Raw genomic sequence first — 27541 nt, forward strand, 5'->3', positions numbered from 1 at the left:
TCCACCCCAGGGTTCATCCCCAAATCTCATTCCTACAGCTTGTAATGGCACACATATCCTCTTTCTCCAACATGTTTAATGGTAAGAATGGAGGCAAACAGCTGAGAACATCCCACTGTGATCCGGTGCTGGTGGTGCCCACCGCTTCCTCTCCTACTTCTCAGCACGGCAGCACCTCTGGACGGCGTCTGCCAGAGCCAGGCAGTGTAGGACACGCTTCCTTTCTGCAGCCAGTTCCTTCTCAGAGACCTGGCCCAAGAGCTTCTGCACAAACAGATCTTGATCTTTTAGGAAAATGTTCTTGTTAACACCTACATTTGGTATATTTTCCAGAGATCCAGATTTGAAATGGAAGCTTAAATATATGTTTCTTTGGAAGCCAGGCCCTTTCTCCTCAATCCAAGATAGCGGACTGCAAAAAGACAAGAGAATCCTCATTTTAAACAGCACATGGTAGGGAGCAGGTGGGGAAGCTTGCCCATCTTCTGTAGACATGGCCTCACTGTGCACCCAACTTTCTTGCAGCTGTGGCTCAACACATTGGCTCATTGGCTCCAGATGTCCACCACTCCACAAGCCATTGGGGACTGTGTTTCCATCTTTACTGCCATCTGCTCTTGATTTATTTGGCCCAGGATAGCAGAATCTACTCAATAACTTTTGTGGAAGCAAGTTTCTCATTCATGCCTTTTCATTTGTGATGGTCTGGGGCTTGAACTCAGGTCCCTGACCCTATGTGCTAAAGGTTAGGCTAGTGTTCTACCATTTGAGCCGCAACTGTGAATGTCTTTTTTGGTATTCATTTAGATATAATAGTCTCATGGACTGCCTGCCGGTGCTTCTTTTTTAATATAGTGTCCTCAGAGCTCAGCCTCCTGAATACCAAGAATTACAAAAGCAAGCCACCAGTACCTGGCTAGTCAGGACTTTTTATCTGGAGTTTTTCTGATCCTTCCAGAGGGTTTAGACTTGGAAAACAGGCAATCCAAATACCAACTGCACTTCTGTCAAGCTTCTAGTTCAGTGTAAACATTTCATGAGGAAAATTCTTAGTATTCTTCTCATCACATTCTCAAGACTCAACCCAGTCATGCCAGAAAACACAAACTATTGGGTCAAAAGGAGACTCCTCTGTTTCCATTCAGATACCCACTGGAGTCCACATCAGAGCTCCTGAAAATCAAAGTAAGATGAACATCACTTCTTCAAAGTGTGACTCCCTTTTTCTGGGTTATTTCCCTCCAGATAGCAGGGAAGAGCTGTGATATGTGCCTGTATAAAAGTGAGAATGTTTTCCTAGGTAAATTCTGACCTAAAGGAAGGGCCTGGTCCATTCATGTTCTGAGTGTGTACAGCAACTGATGCCACCCAGACCAACGGAGCCAGGCCTGGGCTCACTGAAGGGGCTCCTCTTTGACATCACTCATGAATATTTACAGATGCAAATATTCACTCAACAGAGCACTGACATTTCTTTCTCCTCTTTGCAGGAAGCTGTCCAGCCACTTCCACACCTGTGTCAGCACCTGTCTGTATGCACTGTGGAGGTGGCAATTTTTGAGCAAGTACTGAAGAACCAGGCATGGCACAGGGCTGCAATCCTCCTCCCACAGCACCCTGAGGACCTAAATACAAGTGTTTTTGTCACTACTTAAGATCCTGGATATCAGCATAAGTTTGGCTTGAACAAAATCTGAATGCATACTTTTACACAATTTAAAAAACAGCCAGTAAATTAGGAGGAACTAGAGTTTGAAACTCTGACTCCCTTGAGATCTGGGGTAGGTGACACATTCCCAGCTGCTAACTGAGGGCTATGAGGAATTGCAGACAGTATCATGTGGGATTCATAGTTGTTTCTGTGTGCTTCTGGCATGGCTGGGGAGAATGCACACAGCATGGGGGCTACAGAAAGGCAACCTGAATGAGGACTGCAGAGCCCTATATCAACTAGTGGCTGTGGACCTAGTTGGGGAGGCGTTGTAAGCTTAGGAGTGGGGGCCTAGTGCAAGTAGGTCTCTGGGGGTGTGTCTGTCCTGCCCCTTCCTATACTGTGCAGTCTTCTTTGGCTGTATGAGGGATGCTACTGCTCACTCTTGATGCCATGATGTCTGACTCACCACAAGCCTATCACAACCAAGCCTGGACTGAAGAGGCCAGAAGGGAGCCAAAGCATGCCTTTCCTTATTGAAACAACTTTTCTCAGTTATTTGTTACAGACAAGGAAAGTCTAACAGCATCCTTCGGAAGTTTCTTCACTTCTGAGTCTAAGTCTCACTCAGTCAGTATAAAGACAGAGTGAGAAAATGCTTGTAAAAGGCCAGGCCATGCTACTCATGAAGCATTGCCTAATACTGCATTTGTACAGCAGGGATTGAAGGGACAAACCCGGCTTTTCTAGGCATTTGATGGGCAACTTTCATGATCACCCTGTGTTCTCATTCACTCAACTACACTGTCTGAAGGTAACTTAAGGAATTCTGTCCTAAGACAACAGTTATCAGTAACTCTTAATGTGTGATGATAAGCTCCTGACACATGCCATGTTTTTTTGTTTTTTGTTTTTGTTTTTGTTTTTGTTTTTTTTTTGCCAGTCATGGTGCCTGAACTCTGGCCCTGGGCACTGTCCTTCAGCTCTTCAGCTCAAGGCTAGCACTCTACCACTTGAGCCCCAGCACCACTTCCAGCTTTTTCTGTTTATATGGTGCTGAGGAATCGAACCCAAGGCCTCGTGCATGCAAGGCAAGCGCTCTACCACTGAGCCACCTTCCCAGCCCCCACATGCCATGTTTGAGCTAAAATATCTCATTCTAGCAGAATGGGATAAGCTGGAGGGAGAGAGAAAATAACTGGAAACATGCCAACATGCTCCTCCAAGGCACCAACAGAAGCCAGGACTGCATTCTCTTAGCTAGGATAGCTAAGAGACATTGGATATAAATAAACTTTAGGTAATATAAACAGTCTGGTCTATCTCAGAATGTTTATCATGTCTTCAGATTTGAGGGGTTGCAGAATGTCAAGATGTTCCTCACACCTCCATTTCCTCATCAGTAAAGCTACATGAAGGGAGCTGGGAACAGGGGTGCAGGCCTGGAGTCCCAGTTTTTGGGGAGACTGAGGCAGGAGGATCACTTGAGCCAAACGGATCAGGACCCTCCTGGGAAAAGCAGAGAGAAGCCCATCTGTAAAATGAGTACACAAATAAATAAGTATACAGTAAAGCTTCTATTAGGGACTCACATGACTTTGGCAACATGCTTCAATTCTGTAAGCAACTATTCACTTACTGGACAATGAAGGCAGCAAAATTGGGACTAATTTCTAGTCTTTGGAAGCTGACAGTTCTACTGCAGTGAACACCTGTTTGTGCCACTTGGGGTTTCTCTGTTGTCACCCTTGTGAACAACTGATACATCCCAAAGTCTCCTTTTCATCAGGTTTTTCACAACTTACCATTTGTCCTTGGTCTCCAGATGCACAGTCATTTTCATATACTGCTTCTCCTTTTGCTCTTCCAAAGTGGCAGACACCAGAGAAAGCTCACCAAAGAGGGATACCAGCCACGTCAGGCGAGAGATGCCACTAAATGCAGGAAAGCCAAACTGCCCTTCTTCCAGTGGGCCAGCTGTGGGCAATCACAAATGTTGTTGAGGACTAGGAAGAAGAGAATGCCTGACAAAAGGCAGGGCACAGAGTCCATGGGAGAGTGCATGGACAGAGGGACCTTGCCTTACCAGGTAGCTAAATGTTGACTCACAAAAGCAACTCCCTTTTAGGAGTTATTCAGTTTTAATAGTAAAATGAGACATGCTACTGCCAACAGCACTCAATTCAGCCAAAGAGAATGATAAAGAGTTTTAGGCTTTTAGTATGCTTGGCATATTTACATGTGCATATGTCACCACATATGCACATATACACATATCCGTTCTCTTCAATAAATGATTTAAAGTCACCCACAGTCAGGCATAGTGGTGCAAACCTGTAACACCAGATAAGGGACATGGAGACTTTTGCCCAGGCTGACCTGGGAAAAGTTAGTGTGATTCTATCTAAAAAAAAATAAGGCTCTTGGGTTCCAGATACTTGGAAGGGATACAGGGGCAGGAAGATTGCTGAGGCTGGCACCAGATAAATGTACAAGACCTTATCTGAAAAACAAACAAAATACAGCGAAATGCAAAAAAGCAAGAAGTGCTGAGGTATGGTTCATGGTAGCAGGAATGAAGTCCTGACTCAATTCCTATCACCACCAAAAAACATCTGGCAAAAGGAGAAGAACCATGATCTGTTAGCCCCTGAAACCCAGATTGTCATCAGCTCCATGTGAAATGGCACACATCATGATATTTTAAAAGGCTGGAGCAAACAGCAATACCTTCCAGCTAGTTCAAGAGTATCAAGCTGATGGAGTGCTAAATGTTTCCTTAAGTCTTCATAAAAGTATACTCAGAAGAGTATAGCTATTAGAATTTCTGCTTGATCATGATCTGAATGTTTACCTCTGTCCTTAGCCCAAATCTGAAAGAGAAGCTTCATACCATTGCATTATGACTGTGATATTAACACTTAAGACAATGAGCATGTTCTATGAAAAGACAAAAAGAAGTTGGAAGCTGGCAGTGCATGTCTATAATTGTAGCTATTTGGAGGAATGAGATCTAAGAATCATGGTTTGAAGCCAGCTGGGTCAGGAAAGTCTGAAACACTTTTATCTTTAGTTAACCACGAGAAAGCCAGAAGTGGAGCTGTGGCACATGTGCTGGAGTGCTAGCCTTGAGGGAAGCTAAGGGAGAGCCCCGAGACCCTGAGGTCCTGCCCCAGCACAGACACACAGAAAAGTGCTAAATAAACACACATAAAAATTCGTGGAAGCACTGGGACCTAGACAAAGCATCAGACTTAGAAGCAAAATCAGCTCCCTCCAGGCTGCCCACCATCTCCTGTAGTTCATCTCCCCTGAACATGTTACAGAACAGCTCCTACCAGCTCCTGCCACATAGTGAACTTCCAACCTGGTTCTGTCACATGACTGGTGTGTGAGCTCAATGCCTGTGAGCTTCTATTGCTTTACCTGTACTGAGGATAGAAATTTCCAACTTTGCATGACCATTATGTGAGTTTCTGACACTTCAATTGTTATCCTTCTTGTCACAAGTCTCCTACATCATTTTCAAGCATCAGGACAATGAGAATGCATTGTTTTGAAACTCCTAAGGAGATGAAGGATCTTACCACTCATTGAGGTCAAGGATCCTAAAGATCTGCTTTCTCTAACAAAAGCCACTCAGGTGTTCCTGATATCCACATGAGCATCCATCTAACCACGAGAGCAGGTATCTCTATCAGTGTCCTTTCCTACTGTTCATGCTCAAAGAATGACTACCATACAATGAATGATCCAATGTACAATACATGAAATGCTGTGCACCCAGCCAATATTCCTGTAACTTCACAGGCAAGGAAAGGAGCTGGGGGTTCAATGTGTCTGCAGACTAAAACTGACCTGTGAAGAGAAGGGACCCTTTGAGCAGTTCTTTCCCCAGGACTTCTCTTTTCAGAAATGCAAATTCCTCCATCAAGAGTTCTATGTGCTCTTCATGCAAGACTTTTCCTGTCATGACAAAAATGGAATACACAAGGCAGTTAGGAGCACTGTGTACAGTTGCACATCTTGAGAGGCTTTGTCTGCCTCAGACAGGACAGGACACATATCCCTTACACATATTGCCCTTTGCCAGGTGCCAGTGGCTCACATCTGTAATCCTAGCTACTCTGTAGACTGAAATCTGAGGATCAAACTTCTAAGTCATCCCTGGCAGGAAAGTTTGTGCGACTCTTTTCTCCAGTTTTCCACAAAAACTGGGTTTATGGAGCTGTGGACCAAACTGGTACAGCAGTAGCCTTCAGCACAAAGGCTCAGGGATAGCATTCAGGCACTGAGTGCAAGTGTCAGAAGCAGCATAGAAACAAATACTGCCCTGGGCAGGTGTCTAGGATGTCCCCATCACTCCCTCCCATGTGCCAGATGCCCAGCTCTGGGAGTTCTAGCATGCCAGATTCAGCTACTCCCCCAATATGTCAATTAAAGAGATGCGTGCTAGTGAAGAGCAGTCAGACTTCCTTGACGCTTGTGCCCACAGGAAGAGAGAGCATAAGAATTTGAGCCTCTTTCCTAGTTTGGCATCTTGTGCTTTCTCCACAGGCATTGGTGCCAGGGCAAACAACTTGCAAGGGGACAACTACTGAGCTCCACCCCTTCTTCCAGTATTCACTCAGTCATGTGTTCCCTCCACAAACAACTACTGAAGGCTACTCTGATGTAGGGCAGGGTACAGCTCTGGGAATACAGAGGTGAAGGAAGTACTTCCAAGACCGAGCTTATTGCCAGTCCTACACTGATGGTAAGTGCAAGGTGCTTTATTTGTGATTTTTTGTTATAATTGCTGACAAACTCTAGTAAAATAGTAAAGAGAAAGGATTGGTGGTTTAAACTTGACTCAACACCTCAATCCCAAGGCATTCTGCTCTTTTCTAGCTGCCTCCATAGAAGGGCTCATGCAGAATTAAATAAATATAAAACCCGCTGGAGGGCAGCAGGCTTAGGGGAGCAAATGTGGATGTTAAAGTCTGTTGGACGTTAATGGTTATAATGGTTGGTGTGTGATGTGATCTGCCACAAATCATGTAACTTCTCTGAACTGTGGCTTTCTACATATAAGCTAGAGAAAATAGATACTGCTATGTAATTTTTAGATATGATTTATTCTCTCTTTCTGCCTGGTCCTGAACATGGCAGAGCAGCCCAGTGGGAAGTATCTGGGCCCTTCCACCCAAGAATGGACTAATGCTTTTCTTTAGCCCTCACAGGATTGAAGTGGCTACTGTGGGGGAGTTCCACCCTTTTCTTTATGAATGTGTCAGCTAGCCTTTCCACATTGCCATGGTACATGGGACAGAAGGAGGCCCTCTCTACATGTTAAATAAAAACAGCTGGTTAATCCTCGAATGCCAGCCTTCACTACTGAGCACAAGTTGAGTTCTGTTACAGCAGGAGCAAGTAAAACACCTATTTTAAGAATTTCTCTGAGAATTAAGCACAGTGCATAAAAGCGTTTTCAGCTGGGTGCTGGTGGCTCACACCTGTAATCCTAGCTACTCAGAAGACTGAGGTCTGATGGTCAAGGTTCAAAGCCAGCCCAGGCAGGAAAGTCCACGAGACTCTTAGCTCCAATAAACCACCAGAAAACCAGAAGTGGTGCTGTGGCTCAAGTGGTTAAATGCTAGCCTTGAGCTGAAGAGCGAGGCAATGCCTAGGCCCAGACTTCAAGCCCCATGACTGACAGACAAAATTTTTTTTTTCATATTCTTGACATACAGTGAACATTTCTAAGTAGTTGTTACCTTGGTGAAACAGAAACCACACAAAATGCACATAAAGGACAATCAAGTACTCTAATCGGGACACTTTTCTATTGGCAATATAACCAGAAAAAGGTCCTGAGACTAGCTCAGGTGGAAAGTAATTCAATTTTTCCAATGGAGAAAAGGAATCTTTTTTCTTTTTTTTTTTTTTTGGGGGGGGGGGTCCGATCGTGGGGCCTGAACTCTAGGCCTGGGCGCTGTCCCTCAGCTCTTTAGCTCAAGGCTAGCACTCTACCACTTGAGCCACAGCACCACTTCCAGCTTTTTTTTTCTGCTTATGTAGTACTGAGGAATTGAACCCAGGGCCTAAGGCATGCAAGGCAAGCGCTCTACCACTGAGCCACCTTCCCAGCCCGAGAAAAGGAATCTTAGTCCCGGTCATAGTTTACACATTTCCTGCAAATCAAAACAATATTGAGACATTATCTTTCCCCAGTTAGATTGGCCAACAGTTTGAATTCTAACAACAAAAATGCTGGTGGGGATGTGGGGGAAAGGGAACCCTATTGCACTGCTGGTGGAAATGTAAACTAGAGCAACTACTTTGAAAGCAATCTGGAGGTTCCTTAAAAAACTAAACATAGACCTTCCCTATGACTCAGCCATACCACTCCTAGGCATCTACTCTAAGCATCATGAGCCAGGATATGATAAGGACACCTGTACAATCATGTTCATTGCCACACTATTCAAAACAGCAAAAATAGGGAAACAACCTAGATGCCCCATAATAGAAGAGTGGATCCAAGAAATATGGTACCTAGCTACAATGGAATTTTACACAGTCATTAGAAAGAATAAAATAATGTCATGTGCAAGAAAATAGATGGAACTAGAACAAATCATATTAAGTTAGATAAGCCAAGATCAGAGACAAATGGTGCATGTTCTCCCTGATATGTGGAAATTAGATCTGAAAGGTACTGGACTACAAAATACGAAGAATTTTAGATGCTCACATAGAGTGGGACCAGAAGAGGATAGTCTTAGGAGAAAATCACAAAGGTGCAATACCCAAATACCTCTTCATATGTATATGATATACATACTGAAACAAACTCCAAATATATGGAAACAAAGGACTTTTTTCTTAATTTTTTTTCTTTTGTTGACTCTGTATTCTTTACCTTATGTAAGGTGTATTCACATTCACATCTGTGGGAGGGTGAGGGGAGGGCAGAAAATTGGAGGAAAAAGGGTGAAAAAATACAACAGTGGAGTGCTGCACATTGATGAAAAAAGTGAACTATGCAACTTGTGGGTGGAGATGGGAGGGGGTGGTAATGGAAGAGGAGGAGGGAACAGATGACATTATGCAAAAGCATATGTACGTATTTCTGGATGTATATGAATGTATCCCCATTATATATCACTTCTAAAACACTAAAGTAAAATTGGAAGAAAAAAAGTTTACACATTTCCACGAATCCCTGTGTACTCCAGGTCCCTCCACTATGTAGGAACAGCAACATGCCTGAAATGGTTCGAGCTTGAAAGTATAGTATAGAGATGCAGTCACACAGCTCCTCAGGGCAGAAAGCCTTAATAAGCGGGTCTGTGTGCAGACAGAGAGCATACGTCACCTTTCTCCTCAGCCAGGTCCCACAGTTCCTGAGCAGCTGCCAATGACAGCGCCATGGGGTATTCCACAAGAACATGCTTGCCAGCACTTAGAAACTGCCTTGGAAAAACAAGAAACACAGCAAGAGAACCCTCAAATGAGCATCACGGGCTCCTCAAGATGGGGAAGAGGGTGTCGTAAGCACATGAGTCTGTGTGTGAATATATTACCAACCAGGTGGGAGAGAGTCCTGGGAGACGTGGTGGAAGACTGAGCTCATAGAGTTTTTGACGACTCTGAGAAAATACCTCTCCAGTTTTAATGCAAATGTTCAATCAGTGTCATTCAGTTATAGACTATTTTACAGTCACTCTGGGAAAAACATATATTCTCAAATAAACTATTTCTTCCACAGTATTAGAAAGACAACAGAGCCCCTGGGCAGTGAGCTGTTTCTGAAACAGTCTGACCAGGTTTATCCTAGTACATTTGAAGTGGGTCCTGAAGCAGGAGAAGGTATTTTCCAGGTTCACTTTTGCCTAACATGCTCTTGGGCATTTTGTGCTTTTGCCACTTGCAAATTTTGGTATGCTTGAGGTAGGCTAGGGAGAACAGAGAGCGCGAGAGAGATGGACTTGTAACGTCTCTGTTCACCATACTTTGACAGACCCAAAATGCTGTCCTCACGAGTAGAATGTGATTGTCTTGACACCAGGGTGCAGGCACTTATAAATACCAGGATAAGCAGATCGCCTTTTCAAGAAAATTTACCCTTGTGCCAGAGAAGTTGAAGGGGACTCAAAGGAAATGTATCCACTTAGAGTTAAAAGGTCTTTCAGGAACAGCATGTTAGTGGTCTCTAGACTTCCTGTGAGAACCCAGAACAGAAACTTCAGGGATGCAGTGATGTGTCCAGTCACCTGGGCCCAGGTCTCCCCTGGTACTCCTCCCTCTGTACCAGGCCCACCAAATGCTTACAGTTAGAGGCTGTGCACTCACCCAGGGGAGATGCACCACTGCGCTTCTGCTCTGCAGCAGGAACATTTCCTGATTTCAACCATACCCCTATTTCCTTATAGACATATAGATAAACATTGCAACATAGAGGAACAACTAAAGAGCCAAAAGAGTTTTTGAAAATGTCTGTGTAATCTTCCCTCCCTTCCATTTTTCAGGAGCTTTAGGGGATCAAACAAACATACAACATAAGCTCTCTAAAATGAGAGATGCCTCTGTTAGGCTTCTCTCCACAGGCTCCAGACCCCATCCTCCATGCTCCCTTTTCCACAGGCCACATGAGCTTCTCAAAAAGCAGCCTTGTTGTGGTCCCAATGAATCCCCAAGGATCCTAGAGCAGGCTCTGAGAACCAACCAGGCAGCGATAGTGGCTGGGCATCCCACATTCAGCGAGTTGGCCCAGGACCCAGGAGAAAGCCACAAGAGCACATACCATCACAATGTACATCCCCCCCAGTACAGGCCTGACAGCAGTTTCTAAAGATTCCAAAACACCATAAGCCTTCCTTTAACCATGAAAACTTCCTTGCAGGGTGTTAGCTTGCTCAGTGCTTTTTCCATTCACAGGGCAGACTGCCTACAACGAAGAACCCACCTGATGTAGTGCTCATGGCTGGAGCTCTCGCTGCAGATGAAGGCCACCTCAACCTCTTGGCTGGAAAGAGCATCTTCCAAAGGAATCTACTGCACTTCTGCAATGCTTCCAAGTTTCCGTCTATTTTAGAACAGTGCAGAAATGCAACTCAAAAGCAAGCACCAATAAATGAGTGCCACCCTTCTCCCTTCTTCCCAACAATACTCAGAGACCAGCTTTTGGAAAGGAAGGACTTAATGTTCTCTCTCCCTTATTCAGGGCATTTTCCATTGTGACTTCAGGTAAAGTCATGGGATTTGGACTCGGGTGCCAACACTACCAGTGTCGGTAAGAAGCAGCCAAGGGAGTCTCTGAGTTACTATTTCTCTAAAATAAAAAGAATAATATCCTTTAATGACACAAGAAGGGGTCTTTGTGGTTGTTTCCAGTTCCAGGCACTTAGTCAAACATGGTTACACACAATCTAGAGCCAGGAATACTCTGAGTGTGCCAATGCCTACTGAGATCAAGCTCCTTTGCTTACCTCAAGGCCTGGTGACTGTCAAGCAGAGGACAAGCGTCTCTGCCTCCTTCACCATAGAGTCTGTGAGTGACACAGCTTTAGGGGAACAGGGCCAAGACAGAACCCCAGGGCATGTGACACCCACAGGACATAGAAGGGCTCCAGTGACGGGAGAACAAAAGCCATAGCACTGTGTGCCATGCCCTGGTGCTGAGGCTGAATGACAGAGAGCCTCAAGGGACAATGAAGGGACATGGGCAGCCAGCACAGGCTCCAGCCAATCGCAGCCACAGCAGGAGGAGGGCATTTGGGAAAGTCGGCTCCCCAAAGATAATATGCTATGTTTCCTTCCATGGGCCATCAACTCACTACAGGATGTGACTAGGATTAGTGTGTGTCCACTATATGTCGAAGATATCAAGAACATTAAACAGAAGCATCACCTTCCAGTGACAAACAGGGAAGAAGCTGCACATAGGAACACATTTCCCAACACTTGAAAGCTGACGACATGAGGACTGTGTTGAGAAGCAGGGGTTCAAGACTCAGAGAAGACAAAGAATGGTAGCCTAGGGTTTCAGAACAGGATTCCTGGAGGGACAGCAGAAACTAGCCAGTAGGTAATGAGGAACCATGTGGTAACAGCAGGGTGTAAGTTGTGTGGGGACAAGACATTGGCATGAAACACCCATCTTTCTACATGGTTGCTGGGAGATGAGAAATTCCACTTTGCCCTTGAGCTCGAGTCTCATCCTGTCAGAGCTTCAGACAGGCATACTCGGGGTCTTCTTGTGTGTGAAGCTCTTGAAGTCTTACAGGAAGAAGCTTGGCAAAGAGCAATTCTAACACTTCTAGATCTCTCTGGGGCCTAAAAGCTCACATTCAATGCTTACATAGGAACCAGATGGTCTGAAGAATTATAATATGAAGAGTCTTCAGGGTGAATAACTACAATAGTCAGTGTCACCAGCTAGCTGACAATTAATGCCAGCAAAAAATACTGCACAAAATCAGCTTGGTATGATGTTTGGTGAGTAATGTGTGTTTGTGCATGAGTAAGGTTAGGGAAATGAAGAATCAGAGTGATAGGCTTGGTTTCCTATGAGCTGTAGGAAACAATCTTTAAAGAAAAGTGGATTTAGCCAGGTGCCAGTGGCTCATGCCTGTAATCCTAGCTACTCAGGAGACTGAGATCTGAGGATCACGGTTCAAAGCCAGCCCAGGCAGGAAAGTCCGTGAGACTCTTATCTCCAATAAACCACCAGAAAACCAGAAGTGGCACTATGGCTTAAGTGGTAGAGCGCTAGCCTTGAGCTGAAGAGCTGATGGACAGTGCCCAGGCCCAGTGTTCAAGTCCTGCGACTAACAAAAAAAAAAAAAAAAAAAGAAGAAGAGAAAAGTAGGTTAAAAGTATCAGTGGGAAGAAAATACACAATATTTAAAAGACGAGCTTTGGAATCATTCAGTCTTATATTCTTAAGTTCTCTAGCTTTTTGATCTCTAAAAAACTAATTAACCTTCCTGTGGCTCAGTTTCCTTCTCTGACTAGTGGTGTTGACTGAGTATAGAACTCAGAATGACAGAAAGTATGTGAATCCTAGGGTTACCATGAGGATGCCATCTCTGAAAACTGATGGAACAATGAACTCCCACATGCCTCCCAGCCTTTTTCAGACCAAACCCACCTGTATTTGCTGTGTCCCTTCTGTAGCAGATGTACCTGGGGCTAATCTTCCCTGTTCTGTTCTTGGGGTTCCCATTTGCTGTACACCCCAGCTCAAGACCCTCTCCTTTTCACTTTCAAGACCTGACCAAACCTGAGACCTTGTGGGAAAGAACTGTGTGTGGTTTTCTCCCCTGGGTCAGAAGATGTCCGTGTTTTGTTGTGTTATTTTGCACTATGCTTCCTAAAATTATGTGTACCAAGCTAGTCCATGCCACCTGGACACGAAGCCAATCAGGTTCAGGTAAGCCGAGGAACCTTCTGGATTCTTTAAGTCCCTTATCCTCACGGAGCCAGCTCTGCCAACACCAACAACCACTACACCAAACTTTCTCACGGGCTGAAACATAAGGGACCAAGTTAGGATTGTAAACAGCAATTTAGCAGAGGACAACAAGAAACAAAGGATAGTCAGAGTCTTGATAAACAGGAAGAGCTGTAATTCTACAACACTGGAAGCCTCTGTATTCTGGCTGGACTAAGACTCTCCTGGGCTCAGAGGTGAGTCAGCTCTGTCCAACACATTCTGAAGGGGCTGTGCCTATGTCTTTGTGTGAAAATCTTGCCAGATGCCTACCTCCAATTGGCTTTCCCTGCCTACTGCCACCTCTCCAATGATGGAGTGTTCTGCTGTAAATCCTGCTACCCAGCCTGAGCTGTGGCCTCTGTCCTCAGTCTACCAGGGACATGAGGATAGGATGAGCTTAGAGTTATTCAAAGTGGTCACAGCTGCTGTATACGATGCTGACAGATAAGAGCACATGGAAAGCAGGATCCATGTGGTTAAGTCCTTAGCATAGCTTTCCACATTTTAGCCACCATTATGGCCATTCAACTGTAACACCTTAAATATCACCTAAGTGCACTGCTGGAGGCTGCCTGGAAATAGACCACAGGGAATAGCAAGTGCACATTTTAGAATTATGAAACAACTCGATGTCCTTTAAATTTCTATGCATGACTTCCACATATCCCTTCAACCCAGTTGTGCTTGAATGCTTCTGAGCACAGAAATAGGAATGTCACCTTTGTGATCTCACCATCTGTGACCCCTGACTTGGCCCTCTTCCTTTGTCCACTGCTCTAGCCTTAGTTCAGATTTGAGATATTCTGGGCATTTTCCTATTACTGACTTCTTATTTTGTTCCATGTGGCCAGAAAACATTCTTTCAATGTTTTAAATCTTTTTAAATGTGTAGAGATGTTATTTTTGCATGTGTGCCAGTACTGGAGCTTGAACATAGGGCTTCATGCTCTCCCTCCCTTGGCTTTTTCACTTAAGGCTGGTTCTCTACCATTTGAGCTGATAAATTGAAGAGTCACTCAGATTTCTCTGTCCAGGTGGACTTCAAATGAAGCTCCTCAGTTCTCAGGCTCCTGAGTAGCTAGCGTGAGCCACCAATACCCAGTTCTGATATGTGTTTTATGATGTAGGATATGGTTTATCTTGGTGCTAAATTTGTATCTTAAGTGTCTCTCCAAGTTAAGCTTAGGTGTTCTGCATCAACAGGTTAGCAATAGTGGAAGGCAGGGGAACCTTTATGAGGCAGGAGCTAGTGGGAGGCCTTATGGTCATTGGGGATCTGCCTTCAGAACTGCAGGACCCTGGCCTCTCCCTGCTGCCCAGGAGTGAAGGGCTTTCTTGTGAGACATGTATCCTGTTGTGTTGGGCTGCCTTGCCACAGACCTAAAGGCAACAGGGCCAACTGACCATTGACTGGAATCTCCATATTTGAGCCAAAATACACCTTTTTCTGTAGGAACTGATTATCTCAGGCATTTGTTTCAGTAATAGAAATGTGAATAACCTAGTTTGATAATGTTTGGAGCAGACTTGAAAATGTAGTATTAAAGAAATAAAGAAATAGGTATGGTTTTGAGACAGTAGAAAAGGAACATACCTAATGGGTCACAATGTGATTCAAAGACCAATCATAAGAGTAAATCATAGTCCCAGAGTAAACTTCCTCCCCTCCCCTTGGTCTACAAACACTTGTGTTTGGCACTCCAAACCTAAAAGTAGAGTTCAAAGAAAGTTAGGATTCAGAGCAGATGTTCTACCAACTTAGAGAAAAGCATCTTTATGAGATGAAATGTTTGGGGGAAAAAAAGGGGAGTCACTGTAGAACTTTAAAGTGGCACTCTGAAGTGAAGACACTGGAGGTGGCCATGGAAGAGATATTGGGGCAGCAGCAACTTCCTGTCTTTGCTTCCTGGCTGCCATGAGGTAAAGAGATCTCCTCTGTCATGGGCCCCTGCTGTGATGTGCTGGGACACCACAAACCCCAAACAAGAAGGACAAGTGACCTGGGATGGGAAGCTCTGAAACAATGAGCCAAATTAAAACTCTTCCTCTGTAAAGTTGATATCCTCAGAAATTTGTCATAGTAACAGAAATCTGATGAATAGAGAGAAAAATGGGCAATGGGAGAGCAAGTTAGAAATAACCATTAAATTGCATAAACTGCAATCTGTAAATTACAACTACCTTTTGGCACCAGCAAATCATACTCTGAGAGTAAATCCTACAGAGCTATCCTGGGAAAGAAATTTCATCTATATCACTCTTGTTTATAAGAAGCCAAAGAGAAAAACAATCTGCTAGTAGCAGAGTGGTTATGTAAGCAATGTTATATCTATAAAATTGAATATGATACAACTACACAAAAGAATACAGTGGTTCTTTATGCATTGAAAGTAAATGCTCTCCAAGATATACATTGTTGGGGGAGAAACAAAAAGATACATAACAGTGTAAGTTCTGTGCTACACTTTATACATAGCCAGACAGCTGGTAGCTCACATCTTTACTGTTCAGAAGGCTGAGATCTGAGGATCACTGGTTCAAAGCCAGCATGGGCAGGAAAATCTGTGAAACTCTCACCCTCAATTACCGACCTCCTCCACCCCTCAAAAGAAAACGGTGGATGTGGAGCTGTGGTTCAAGTGGCAGAGTGCTAGCCTTGAGGCCAAAAAGTTCAGTGACAATACTCAGGAACTGAGTTCAAGCCCCAGGACTGGGAAACACCACACACACACACACACACACACACACACACACACACACACACACACACACACACACACACACACACACACACACACACACACACACACACACACACAAAGTAAGTGGATAAAGGGAAGCGTATGTGTATATAATTATAATCTCTATGAAAGGTTGACCAAGAAGAAACTAATACCACTGGAGAACAAAATGCAGGAAGAGCATGAGATACTGGGTAACTGAAAAACAGAGGTAGGAGAAAGAGGAGGGCTAATCCTCATAGTATTTTGAAGTCTTTTATCATTTAGAAATGTTTAAATACATAAACAACTAATTAAGATAGGTGTGGATAACTGAAGGGTGCTCAGAGGTAAAAACACCAGAGCTGGCAGTGCTTCTAGTGACTCTCCTCCCTGGAGTTCCTATGTGCTAGAAGACATGTGCTGCTCCATTTCTGGAACTATCTGTCTCTCACCATCTCCTAACCAAAACTTACTCCCAAATCACCCTGACTCCTCATGCATGTGGGTTTGACTTTGGTCTCCTCTCACTCCACTGACCCCAATGCAATCTTTCATTTCCATACTGCTCTGCTTCAGCAAGGAATGTGGTCCACAGGGCATCCAAACCCCACTGCCACATTCCAGAGATCCTCAGCCACATGTTCCCGGACCTCATAAATACTGGACACTCCAGTGGCTCTTCTTTAAAGCCACTCCTTCCTCATCTTGTCTCACCTCGAGCTGCTGAGGTTTTCTTTACATATACTTTGTTCCTTCCTCATCCTGCCCCACAGGTGAGCACATCTCCCTAAACTCAATGGTTATGCCTCTTTGCTTCACTCTCTCTCCCATGACTCCAGAGTGGGGAGCTCCATTCTTCAGGCTGCCATGACCACATCTGTGCTGAAAGGCTGCAGTGTAACACCTTAAGCTGTGAGCCACTCCCTCCACCAGATCCAGTTCCAAGACACAACATAAACTGGGAATTTCTTCAGGCTGTCTTGTCCTCATTTAGGCCTTCATGCTCTGCTGAATTCCAGCCTTTCACCCACCTAACTAACAATCTTCTCAATTTCTGTGCAAAGACTCATTGCCACAGGAGTTCTATCAGCCTGAAATGCTTGTCATCCAGAGTCATTCCTTAGGCAATCATTCTCTGAGAGCAAAGGGCTGATTATTGCTGAGGATCCTCTGTCCTTTGCCCTGCAGCCAGCATGTGAGTCAGCAAGTTTTCTTGACAATTTCCACCATGTGATTTCCTTCCTCTACATTTTCACTGACTACTACAACCCTGGACTGGATTACTGGATTACTCAACAGTCTGGGAGTTGTCCGGCCCTTCAGTCAATCAACATTCAATGAGGACCACGTGTATCTGAGGCATCAGGTTAGAGGCCATGGGGACACACTGAGGAACAAAGCAAGCAGGCAGCTCAGCTTTAAGTGAGAGGACAGAAGGTAAGGGGAGGTAAAGAAATAACAATGATGGAAGTGACGAGAGGGCCATGTCCCCTCCAGATGGAGGGCTCTGAGAAAACCCTTCACCCAGCAGAAATGGCAGGAGAACTGGATGGACAGAATTAGATGGATCTGGACATGACCAAAGGTATTCATCTGTATCTTAGCACCCTGCTGTTGTTCCTTACAGAAATTTGTGTAACACTTACTTTCTTCATCTACAGAACACAGATGTCAATAACATCCTGCTCAGCAGCTTGTGGAGAGGAGGAAATACAAGCACAACTTGGTGGATTGTATAGTGCTTAACTGAATGGGAAAATGGAAAATGATATTAATAAAATTGAATGATGTCAATAGCACAGTAAATAGCACAGTTGCAGCCATGTATGAGGACCTTGGGGAAATTGTAGCTACAATCTGATGTTATAGGATTATATGCATGGGTTGTACCAACAGAAGATACTAGTTTCATTTTGTCACATTAAAAGTTATTGACACAAAACCAAAAACATTTTCATGAAAAATACAGCTATTCAAAGGAAAATATGTAAGACATGAGGACAACTGTCTTTGTCAAGGTGGGAATAGGGATGGGGAAAAGGGGACAAACATAAACACACATGGGAGGAGTTCCATGGACAACAGGGAAATGCAGCCAACAGTCTGGAGGAGGGTGTCCTCTGTGCTGGAGGAGAGGGGAGGGCCAGAGGAGGGAGAGCATGGAGATTAAGCAAGGAATTAAGTGGGAAAGAGAGGAGGCAGATGAAACATCAGAAGCAAACAATGTTGAGATGTATCCATGGCCACAACTGTCAGCAGTGATCCATGAACAAAAGTGCCATATCTGTAATGGTTTATTACCATATCCAAGTTGAATTTACAGCGACTCATAGTGTGGAATGACACAAATTTTGATGACTGGTGAACTCAGGGAGAGAGCAGGCATCCAATATTTGTTAACTACCAGTTGGAGTGAGTTCCCTGAGAAGCCAACTTTGGTCTGGTGACACAGTGAGACCAGGTTGCACTGTCATGAGATCAGGGTCCTTATGGAGTCATTCAGCAAGGATAAGCAACTGGCTCCTGGCTATATGGAGAAAGACCTGCTTGAACAGATCCACTCAGGACTTCCTGAAACATACAGCCTAAAATGAAAGCTGTGGAAATAGATGAGTGCACAAGATCATGGGTAGGACAAGAAGTACCTGGGGAACACAGACTTAAGAAAAGGGAGAGAAGGAGGCTAAGAAAGAGCTAAAGGTAGTGAGCAGGACACAGACCAAACCCTGATGCACAAAGCATCAGTAGTCACTCAAAAAGCATGTGGTGATAGTTGTTCAGAGGCAGCATTCCATCAGTACAGCAAATACCTGAGATAACCAAGGCATAAAGACGCAAGGTTTACGTGGCCTCACTGTTGGGGAGGTTCCAGTCCACGACTGGTTGGTCCTTGTTGCCTGGGCCACCCCTAGCTCATGACTGTTGTTTCAGAATTAGCTGTCGTGGAAAAGTCTGAATCAAACTGAAGGTGAATGGACACAGATAAGAACCCAGAGGGGCCTAATTCCTACTCTATCACCCAGAAACATGTGTACATCAGCAGATGACAGGCCAGATGTTTTCACATTTGTGCTGGTGTTTCTGAGAGCTCTGCAGGGGGAAGGGAATACCCTTAGAAGGAGGAAGAAGAGGCGCTGCAAACACAGCATGCATGTTATGATGGTGGTAAAAGACTCACCTCCGCATCCATTTTGATCTTTTCCTTCAGGGCCTGTGAGGACAAAAGCAGTAGTTCAGGCTCCTGCTGACATTGCTCCAAACCCTATACTAACTCTCTCCTGAGTCCCCACTTTCTCTCCTATTCAGTCCCATCTTCCCCAGATGTCTTCACCACCTCAGCCCCCTGGTACTCAGGCTGGGATCTTCTAATCTAAGGCTGATGGTAGTAAACTTCCCTTATCACATCAATTACATCTCCTCCAAAAGAAGATGCCCAAATCCTGAGGTCCATCTTTCTCTGGGAAGACAGCTGGAAACATGAGGCCTCCATGGAAATGAAATATTCCCCCAGATGACGATTGGAAATGCCAGTGTCTCATCTTACTGCCTTGGAGACAAGGCAGTAAGAAACAGTCATCCTTTTTTCCTTTGCCTAGCTGAGTATACTATGTTAAAAGAACAATGCTGGACTACTTCACATGAAGGGGGAAGGAACAAACACGTGAGCCAGGGGTCAGAGGATCCAGTGGATAAAAGGGGAGAGAAAAAGACACAGGAGAGAGAAGGAACAGAAGTAAACAGTCCACGATGGCACAGCAGTAGTACCAAACTTCAGTGCACTTGTAGGCCAGCTTTATCGAAATATGGTTCCTAGTTCAGAAGGTCTTGTGTTGAGTAGAGAAGAGGCTAAGAATCTGCATTTTCTCAGGCACTCAACTGGTCATTACACAGGTCAACCACCCCCTTCGAGGAAACACTACAATTGTATAAAAATTGACTTTGCATTCATTTTCAGAGCTGCTATGTCGAAGAAAAGCCATTCCTTTCCCCAACTCTTTCCCAGCCACTCTTTCTGCTCCCAGCCTGTTTGCTCCACACCCTCAGTATCCTCCTCAGCCTCACTACAAAAGCTTCTACCTCTTATTGAAAGGGGTCTTCACTTAATAGGAAGGAAATGAGATAATATGCTAATATGAAGCCAATTATTCTACGGAATACATTTCTAATATTTTTAAACTTGGAGCATGTGCCCATATTTAAGAAGAGCTGCTAATTAAGGAAAATGATGATAGAAAATGCACAATTCAATTTCAAAATTGAGCTGAAAAGAAGGGGTAGAGAGTCGCACATGTGTTCCTATGGACTACCCTCCCACTCCAGAAGGCCAGGTCATAACCTTGGACCCTATTGCTGCAACTCTAGCTCTTCTCAGCCTGGAGATACAGGAAAACAGGAACTGCTAGACCCACCAGTGGGGCCCAAGGAATGTGAACATTCTGCACAAGCTGGAGGCAGGTGTTCTTATCTGCCTGCAATCCTAACTACTCAGGATGCTGAGTTCTGCAGTCCACCTTTCAAAGCCAGCTCAGGCAGAAAAATCTGTGAGACTCTGATCAATTAGCCAGGAAAAAAGCCAGAAGTGCGCTGCAGACCAAGTGGTAGACACTAGTCTTGAGCTCAGACAGCATCCAGAAAGGCAGAGGGCCTCCACAAAATTGAAAAACAAAAAAAAAGTACAGACTTAATGTGTTAATATATCTTTCTTTTGTACTTGATCGAGCCCCTCACTGTTGGATCAGGCCTGTGGCTTTTCCCAGGTGCTCAGCCTGTAGTTAGGCAGCAAGGTCAGGGCTGGGCGGGACAGTACCCAGCTGGTGGGAAGGCTGCCAGGGCTTTGGGGCCTATGCTGTCAGTAGCACACACTGGTCCTACCGGAACAGCACCGCCCTGCAAAGCGCATGGATCTCTGCTAGAAAAACTGATCCCCAAGAGTTTATCCGACCCCTAGGAGCGCCTGATCCCTACATTAGAGCTCAATCCCAGTGAGTTTACAGGAACCCTACCAGTGCACTGGATCCCGGGAGCATGCAAGAAGCCGTGGGCGCGCCCATATCGGCTCCCCGGGAGCGTACCGGGGAGGGCACGAGCCCCGCGGGCGCGATCCCTGTGAGTGTGCACGGTTCCCTGCAGGGTGCACTTACCCAGGAGCTGGCGGATCCCCCGGACCCCTTACCCTAAGCCACCAAGTCGAGGTGCAACTTGTCCTCCGGACCTGCCCACCTGGCAGCAGCCAAGTTGCTGACTGGGCGGTAGGCGGGTTCTCATTGGCTGCAGTCTTTCTTTGGGCGGAGACACCTAAGGAAGAGGAGGGTTTCGTTTTGTTTTGTTTTTGACTAGGAGAAGTAGTGCTGTGGCTTAAAGCTGTAGAATGCTTGCCTGGAAGGAAAAAGCTTCAGGACAGTGCCCCAGGACACACACCTGCTCCCATACACATACTGCTTATTTTTGGCTACTGGGAAAGAAAGCAAGGCTTTGTATCTTGACATTAAGTTTTTATCCCCACGCAGGGCCTCCCTCAAGTCCCACTCCTACTCTACAATCCTAACAGGGCCTTATTTGTGCCCAGGATTCAAGATCTCAGGGGTAACCCTGTTCTCCCAGCTGCTCAGGCTACGACGACCTGCTCACCCATGGGTATCTCCTCCCACCTGGTAGTCAGAGAATTCCCTTGACTGGGCTTTCCTCATGTACCCAGGGTCCCATCATTTCCTACCTCATCTCTGTCATCTCCCCGCTGGGGAATTAGTGCTGTGAAGAGTATATCGTATTTTGCCAGAAAACCACACAGACATCCAGGTACAGAAAACAAAGAAAGGTTTACTGCCAGGAAAGGGAGAAGTGAGAAGAAGTGTTGGCTATTGTCTGAGGTGACCTAAATAACGTAGGAGTTTTAGGAGGAGACAGAAAGGGCTAGCAGGCGGAGACCCTGGTGTGGATGTGAGGACCAGGGGCGTCATGGCAGACTAGGATTTATGGCTGCTGCCCAAGTAGTAGGTAAGGGGCCCTGCAGCTGCCCAGGCCTGAAGGTCACTCTAAGGTGCTCTTGTTGCCTTCTATGGTGGTAGCTGCCCCAGAGAAGTGCCATCCCAAGGTAGAGGGGGTTGGAGGCTAATTATTTACTGCCTTTACTATATAGGCCTGGTGTTGCCTAGGAAGGGAGCATGCTAAGCTGTGGAGAGGGGAAGGAGTGTGCTGAGTTATGGGAAGGAGCTCACTGGGCTAACAAGTGCTGTCCTCCTAGACCTTTCCCCATGCAGCAGCCAGACTGACCTTAAACCTCTAAGTCAGTTGCTGTTCTCTAATCCAAACCTTCCCAGTGGCTTCCATTTATATCTCAACCCTACCCTCTGCTTCTCAGCCTTTTCTGAAAAAAAAAAAGTCATCTTCTCACTGGCAAGGCCTAGGTCACAAGCCAAATTCTAGGGACTGAGCATGTGAGCACTTTAAGTGAAAGACATGGAGAATGGGTGTTTCCTCCAAATGAAATGCTAAATTGTGGTACCAGGACAAAGGTTGCTGGCTAGGCAAAATCCACAGATGATAACTTGCTGAGTCAGAGGAGCTTTGGGGAAGTCTGGGAGAAGGACCCTACAAGTTCTTGAGAGCAGAGATTAAGCATGTGAACTCCACACCCCAAAATTCTTGGAATGTTATGACAGGAATGTGATAGTATATCTTATGTTCAGTTCTGACTCTCTTTGTGTGTGTAAGAACATTCCATTGTACTGAGTGATCATCTGCTTCAGCTTAAAGTACTTTGTGGTAGGTTAGAGGTATAGTAATAGTTGCTTTAGGTCACAAAACACAGAAAATTCCCATTCAAATGCATTAAACCATAAGAAAATAGTGGCTCACACTTGTAAGGAGACTGAGATCTGAGGATCACAGTTCAAAGCCAGACTGGGCAGGAAAGTCTGTGAGACTCTTATCTCCAATAAACCACCAGAAAACTGAAAGTCGTGCTGTGACTGAAGTGGTAGAGCACTTACCTTGAGCTGAAGAGCTGAGGGACAGTGTCCAGGCCCAGAGTTCAAACCCCTTGACAGATTAAAAAGAAAGAAAGAAAGAAAACATAGCTATGACCAGGCACTAGTGGCCCACACCTGTAGTACTAACTTCTCAGGAGGTTGAGATCTGAGCATCAAAGTTGGAAGCCACCCAAGACAGAAAGTCCGTAAGACTCTTCTCTCCAATTAACAGGTCCCAGTCTCACTCATGGGTCTCAAGACTCAAACATTTCCCCAAAGTCCCAGCTCTCAATCTGATCACGAGGGGTTTTAGGGTCCAATCTCCAAACTTTGTACGACACTGATATTCAGACCATACCACATGCATCTCAGAATTGTTATTGTAGGGACTATTCATTGAAGTTTCGTGCTATCCTTTGCCAGCCAGAATCCTTTCAGAACTTTACTGATTCACAGAATCAACAAATTATTTACAAACTAATTTTGCTCTATTGCAGCATGTTTAATTGAAGGTATTGCCTCCCTAAATTTACTTTACGGAAATGTCACAATTGTTTGATTTGAGGTCTCAGAGATGTTGATGTCTATTTATGGTCCTTTGCCAGAATAATTTGGAAGACTGGGATGATTAAAGATTTGGGAAACTTTTATATGAATTATTTAGTTTTATCTTTCTCCCCTACTTTCCTGTAGAAAGGTTGCTAATGGAGCTTTGACCCTACCAGTGATAACTTAGAGAATATGAAAACACACTGAGTAAACAAGATGCTCTTAATGTACTACTATTCTATATGAATACCAGGACCAAAAAAATTAAAACACAATGAAACCCATTTGTATAATTACTAGCCACTAATTTAAAAAAAAATAAAACTACACACATTAGCTCCAATTCGAGCTTCTTGCCTCTATGGAAAATTCTTTTTTTTTTTTTTTTTTTTTTTTGGTTGGTTGTGGGGCCTGAACTCTGGGCTTGGGCACTGTCCCTCAGATCTTCAGCTCAAGGCTAGCGCTCTACCACTTGAGCCACAGTGCCACATCTGGCTTTTTCTGCTTATGTGGTGCTGAGGAATCGAGCCCAGGGCCTTATGCATGCAAGTCAAGCACTCTACCACCTTCCCAGCCCTCTATGGGTAATCTGAAGGCTTTATAAACTTGTGGCCAGAACTAATCCCATGTCTCCATCCAACTCCAGAACATTCTGAGAAATACACTGGATACAATGTTTAGTGGTTTTTATTTTCTCAGCCCACAACATCATAACCAACCAAGCCCATCCCTCAAATGTTAATATGAACTGAACAAATTCTATGAGCACTGGTGCAAGCCGTGAGGAAAACATGTTAGGGAGATAGTTCTGAGAGAGTACCTGGAGGATGTAGTTTTGGAAGCATCTCAGGCAGAAGCAGGGGAGTCAGTATCCAGCATGCATTGGCCTGTTTTTGGACATTTCTGTGAAGCCACCTGAGGAAGGGTTACACTGAGTGAGGTCGTGCATGTCTACGTAGAAGTGATAAGCTAAGGGAAAAAAAAACCAGAATGTAAATATGATCTTGAGAACATCTGGAGTGGTGGCGGGGGGGGGGGGGGAATCTTGCCATCACAAGTCCAGTGGATTCTAGAGGAACCTGAAGCCAGGCTCCCTTCCACAGGTGCACTTCCCCTGGTGGCCCAAGAAGACCTGTGATTTATGCAAACACAAGGAGAACCCCTACCTCACCTTCATTTGAATGAAAGTCTGTTGGGATGGGTGCAGTCAGCCTGGCCACACTCCCCTTCTGGCTGTACAAATTAAGTTGTTTAGCTGAATTTTCAAGTCAGCTGGGAGACACTACCCTTTGCTACCCCCTGCTGTTGTAACACTAGGCCAAATAGAAGGCTTCTTCCCAGGGATCTTGCTTTCTCCTTAGTAGAGCAGGCTGAGCTGGTAACATGGAGAGAGCAATAGCAGAAGCTGCAGTTACAGTGGCAGAGAAGGCCATAGCTGCAGGAGTAGTGGTGGCAGCAGCGGCAGAGGTGTAAAGGCCAACAGCAACAGTGACAACACTGGAAATAGCTGAAGACCTGCAGAGAGAAAGCGGCCAAAGAAGAAACACCAGGGAGCAAAGGGAGTGGAGACAGAGGGCCGTGATAATCAGAAGATGAGAAGCTGTGAGCTGTGTCACTGCAAGAGCCGCAGAGAGCGGCCAAGCCTTAAGGCCAGGGTCTCAGGCACCCTAGGACCATGAGCTATAACATGAGTTGCTGTCTAGGGCTGAGGATCCCAGCATCCTTTACTTAGGAGCTAGAATACTTACTGCTCTAGGCTGAGGGTTCATCCCTGAGGCCTGTAAGAGAACTGGCACACTCATAGGTGCCACCTCTTGCTGCTTCCTTCAGCCTGCTGCCACTTCCCACTGCTGCTGGATGCCCAGAATTAAGGCAGCTGTCATGTACCAGGGCTTCTCTGGGTTAAAGCCCAGAGAAATAAGCCTCCAACCCAATGCCCAGAGACCCAATATGCCCCTCATTATTAGGATTTTGAGCTGTAAACCTCTATGACTGCCTGCATACACCCCGCGCCTTCAGCTACTCTGGACTTATTTTTTATAGAATAGACAAGTTTAAGTGTTCTTTGAGAATATGTTGAAAAATTGAAAATTCTTCCCAAGGACATGGAGAAGTGGAATGGAGCTCTCAAGGATATGTAGAGCCACAAGTTGCTTCTTCTCCAAAAACAAACAAACCAACAAACAAAATACAAGTCAGAGAAAAAGGAAGATGACAGTGTAGTTTCACTTCCGGTTGTGGATACATTTCCAAATATTCAGGACATTCCAGTATCAGTGGTTTGCACAAAATGTGATGTCATTAGTGTACTGAGAGAATATGGGTAGAGATGAACCTTTGTATTTTACCCATTATCTGTAAAGCTTGCCTACAGTAAGGTGCAATACCTCTTTATACTTCAATAAAAGACCCCAAAAACATGGAATCATCGTATCATACATTATTCAGAAACAGTGTAAATTTCCCTGTAAGATACCTGCTGTTGTAGGAAAAGGATGCAGAATTTATTCCAATAATGTGGGATAATAAAGTAGGATTACTTCCAAGTTTTCAATATTGCAAGTAGAAACTTATCTTAAAAACATAATTAAGGCAACTGTCCTAATGTTTAGGGCAGAAGACTAGGTATTTCTTATGAAGCTATAGTACCTTTTAGCAAAACAGCCCACCTATAGATCCATCACCAAGAGCCTCCCATACAACACAAAATAAATCTGTGTCACCAATGTTGCATTCCAAATATCTCTGCTTGCTCCCTTGCCCCTACAAAAAACCAAAACCAAAACAAAACAAAACTGATTCAAGCATGAAAGTTGAAGCTACCAGGAAAGGCATCCTGGCAACTGTTTCTGTTGTTTGGGTTTGATGGGACAGGGTCTCACTATACAGCCCAAGCTGGCCTGATACTTGCTAGGTAGCCCAAGTTGGTCTTGAATCTGTTACTGTCTTGCCTCTGCTTCTTCAGTGCTGGAATTACAGGCATGTACCACCATGCTTGCTCTGGTAAATACTTTCAATATTTAGTTGACTAAAAAGACTGGCTAGCTGGATTAGTGGCTCACACCTATCGAGGAGGTTAGGATCTAAGGTTCATGGTCCAAAGCCAGCCTAGGCAGGATAGTCTCTGAGATTCTTATCACCAAAATCTAGGGGTGGAGCTGTGACTCAAGTGGTAGAGTACTCATCGTGAGCAGAAAAGCTAAAAGAGAGCACAAGGCTGAGTTCCAGACCTAGTATCAGCACATTACAAACGAACAAATAAACAAAAAGTGTATTATTAAATTAAGTCTCTTGCTGATAATAGTAGCACAAAAGTCAGACCAGAAGCTCCTATTACCAGGCATGCGAGTGGAAGTAGAATTACATGACAAAGCAGTTCAAGTTTCTCTACAAGACCTTCTATGCATCTTCTATGGCAGGAGGAGCTTCTGGACAACACTGAATGAAGTACTTATTCAGTTTTCTGAACAGTGTAGACATAGCTCTGTCTTTTCCTTTAGAAGTGAAATTAAGAGAGGTGTGGTCATTTTTTTCAGACTAAATTTATGTTTTGTTTTGTTTTTTACTTTTTGTGGATGTCCATCTTTATAAAAGAAACTCAAGAAAAGAAAAAAAATACATGTTACAAAAAGTAGCTATTTACCTTCCAATTTTGCACAAGAAAATAATTTTGGACTTTTACAATCTCATGCCTAGATATGAAATACAACCATGTGACCATAAACCAAAGGCTACTTTAAAACATATGTGAAGTCTAGAAAAAGATTCTTAAAAATTCAATTTGGACATTTGACACAGAAGTTGAAGCTGATCCTTACCAAAATCATAAATAATTATGATCATTTTGCTGAAGAAGAGGGAACAATTGTCAAAATTCTGCACAGTAACATAAATGAAACATGCTAAGTTAACTCAGAATATGCTCGAAAACTATTTGTCAGTCAGTGATCCTGGTAGGAGTGAGGAGCATCTATGCTCAAGCCTACAAAATCATGTGGTACAGGGTAGGCACTTTCCTTTCATACTTCTCATTGGCTGTCTTGACTGACTGCATCAGTGGTTTTGTGTGGACTTCAAATGATACATATGACGCTTCAGAGAAAAAAAAGGTTCCCCCCCCACCTCTGTCAGACATTAAAGCATGATTTAGAGATATCAATATGTTCCT

The 27541-nt window shown here is 44.5% G+C and overlaps 1 protein-coding gene across 3 annotated transcripts; it reads right to left on the reverse strand.

Moving 5' to 3' along the window:
• Window positions 1-61: 61 nt before the first annotated feature.
• On the reverse strand, window positions 62-26795 carry LOC138811999 (biliverdin reductase A-like). Of its 3 annotated transcripts, none has more exons than XM_069999956.1 (8): window positions 26770-26795; window positions 24194-24288; window positions 21077-21151; window positions 19035-19067; window positions 10602-10721; window positions 5510-5617; window positions 3457-3628; window positions 62-412 (listed from the first exon to the last, which is right to left on the reverse strand). In XM_069999956.1, the coding sequence occupies exons 1-8, from the start codon at window positions 26778-26780 to the stop codon at window positions 154-156; spliced, it is 873 nt and encodes a 290-aa protein (XP_069856057.1). In that variant the 5' UTR covers window positions 26781-26795; the 3' UTR covers window positions 62-153. The 3 variants fall into 3 exon arrangements, with proteins under 3 accessions (XP_069856057.1, XP_069856058.1, XP_069856059.1); XM_069999958.1 differs by lacking the exon at window positions 62-412 and adding an exon at window positions 419-1173; XM_069999957.1 differs by lacking the exon at window positions 10602-10721.
• Window positions 26796-27541: the final 746 nt, after the last annotated feature.

This window comes from Dipodomys merriami, unplaced genomic scaffold (assembly GCF_024711535.1).
Source record: "Dipodomys merriami isolate MVZ:Mamm:240054 unplaced genomic scaffold, mDipMer1.0.p SCAF_556, whole genome shotgun sequence".
NCBI lineage: Eukaryota > Metazoa > Chordata > Mammalia > Rodentia > Heteromyidae > Dipodomys > Dipodomys merriami.

What these genes read in the sequence shown, in the direction of transcription:
- LOC138811999 (XM_069999956.1), bottom strand. An exon ending in TCCAAAACTACATCCTCCAG is followed by an intron (nt 21,152 to 24,193) that starts GTACTCTCTCAG and finishes CCTCTTCCTTAG; the next exon opens with GTGTCTCCGCCCAAAGAAAG. An exon ending in AGCCATGAGCACTACATCAG is followed by an intron (nt 5,618 to 10,601) that starts GTGGGTTCTTCG and finishes TTGTCATGACAG; the next exon opens with GAAAAGTCTTGCATGAAGAG.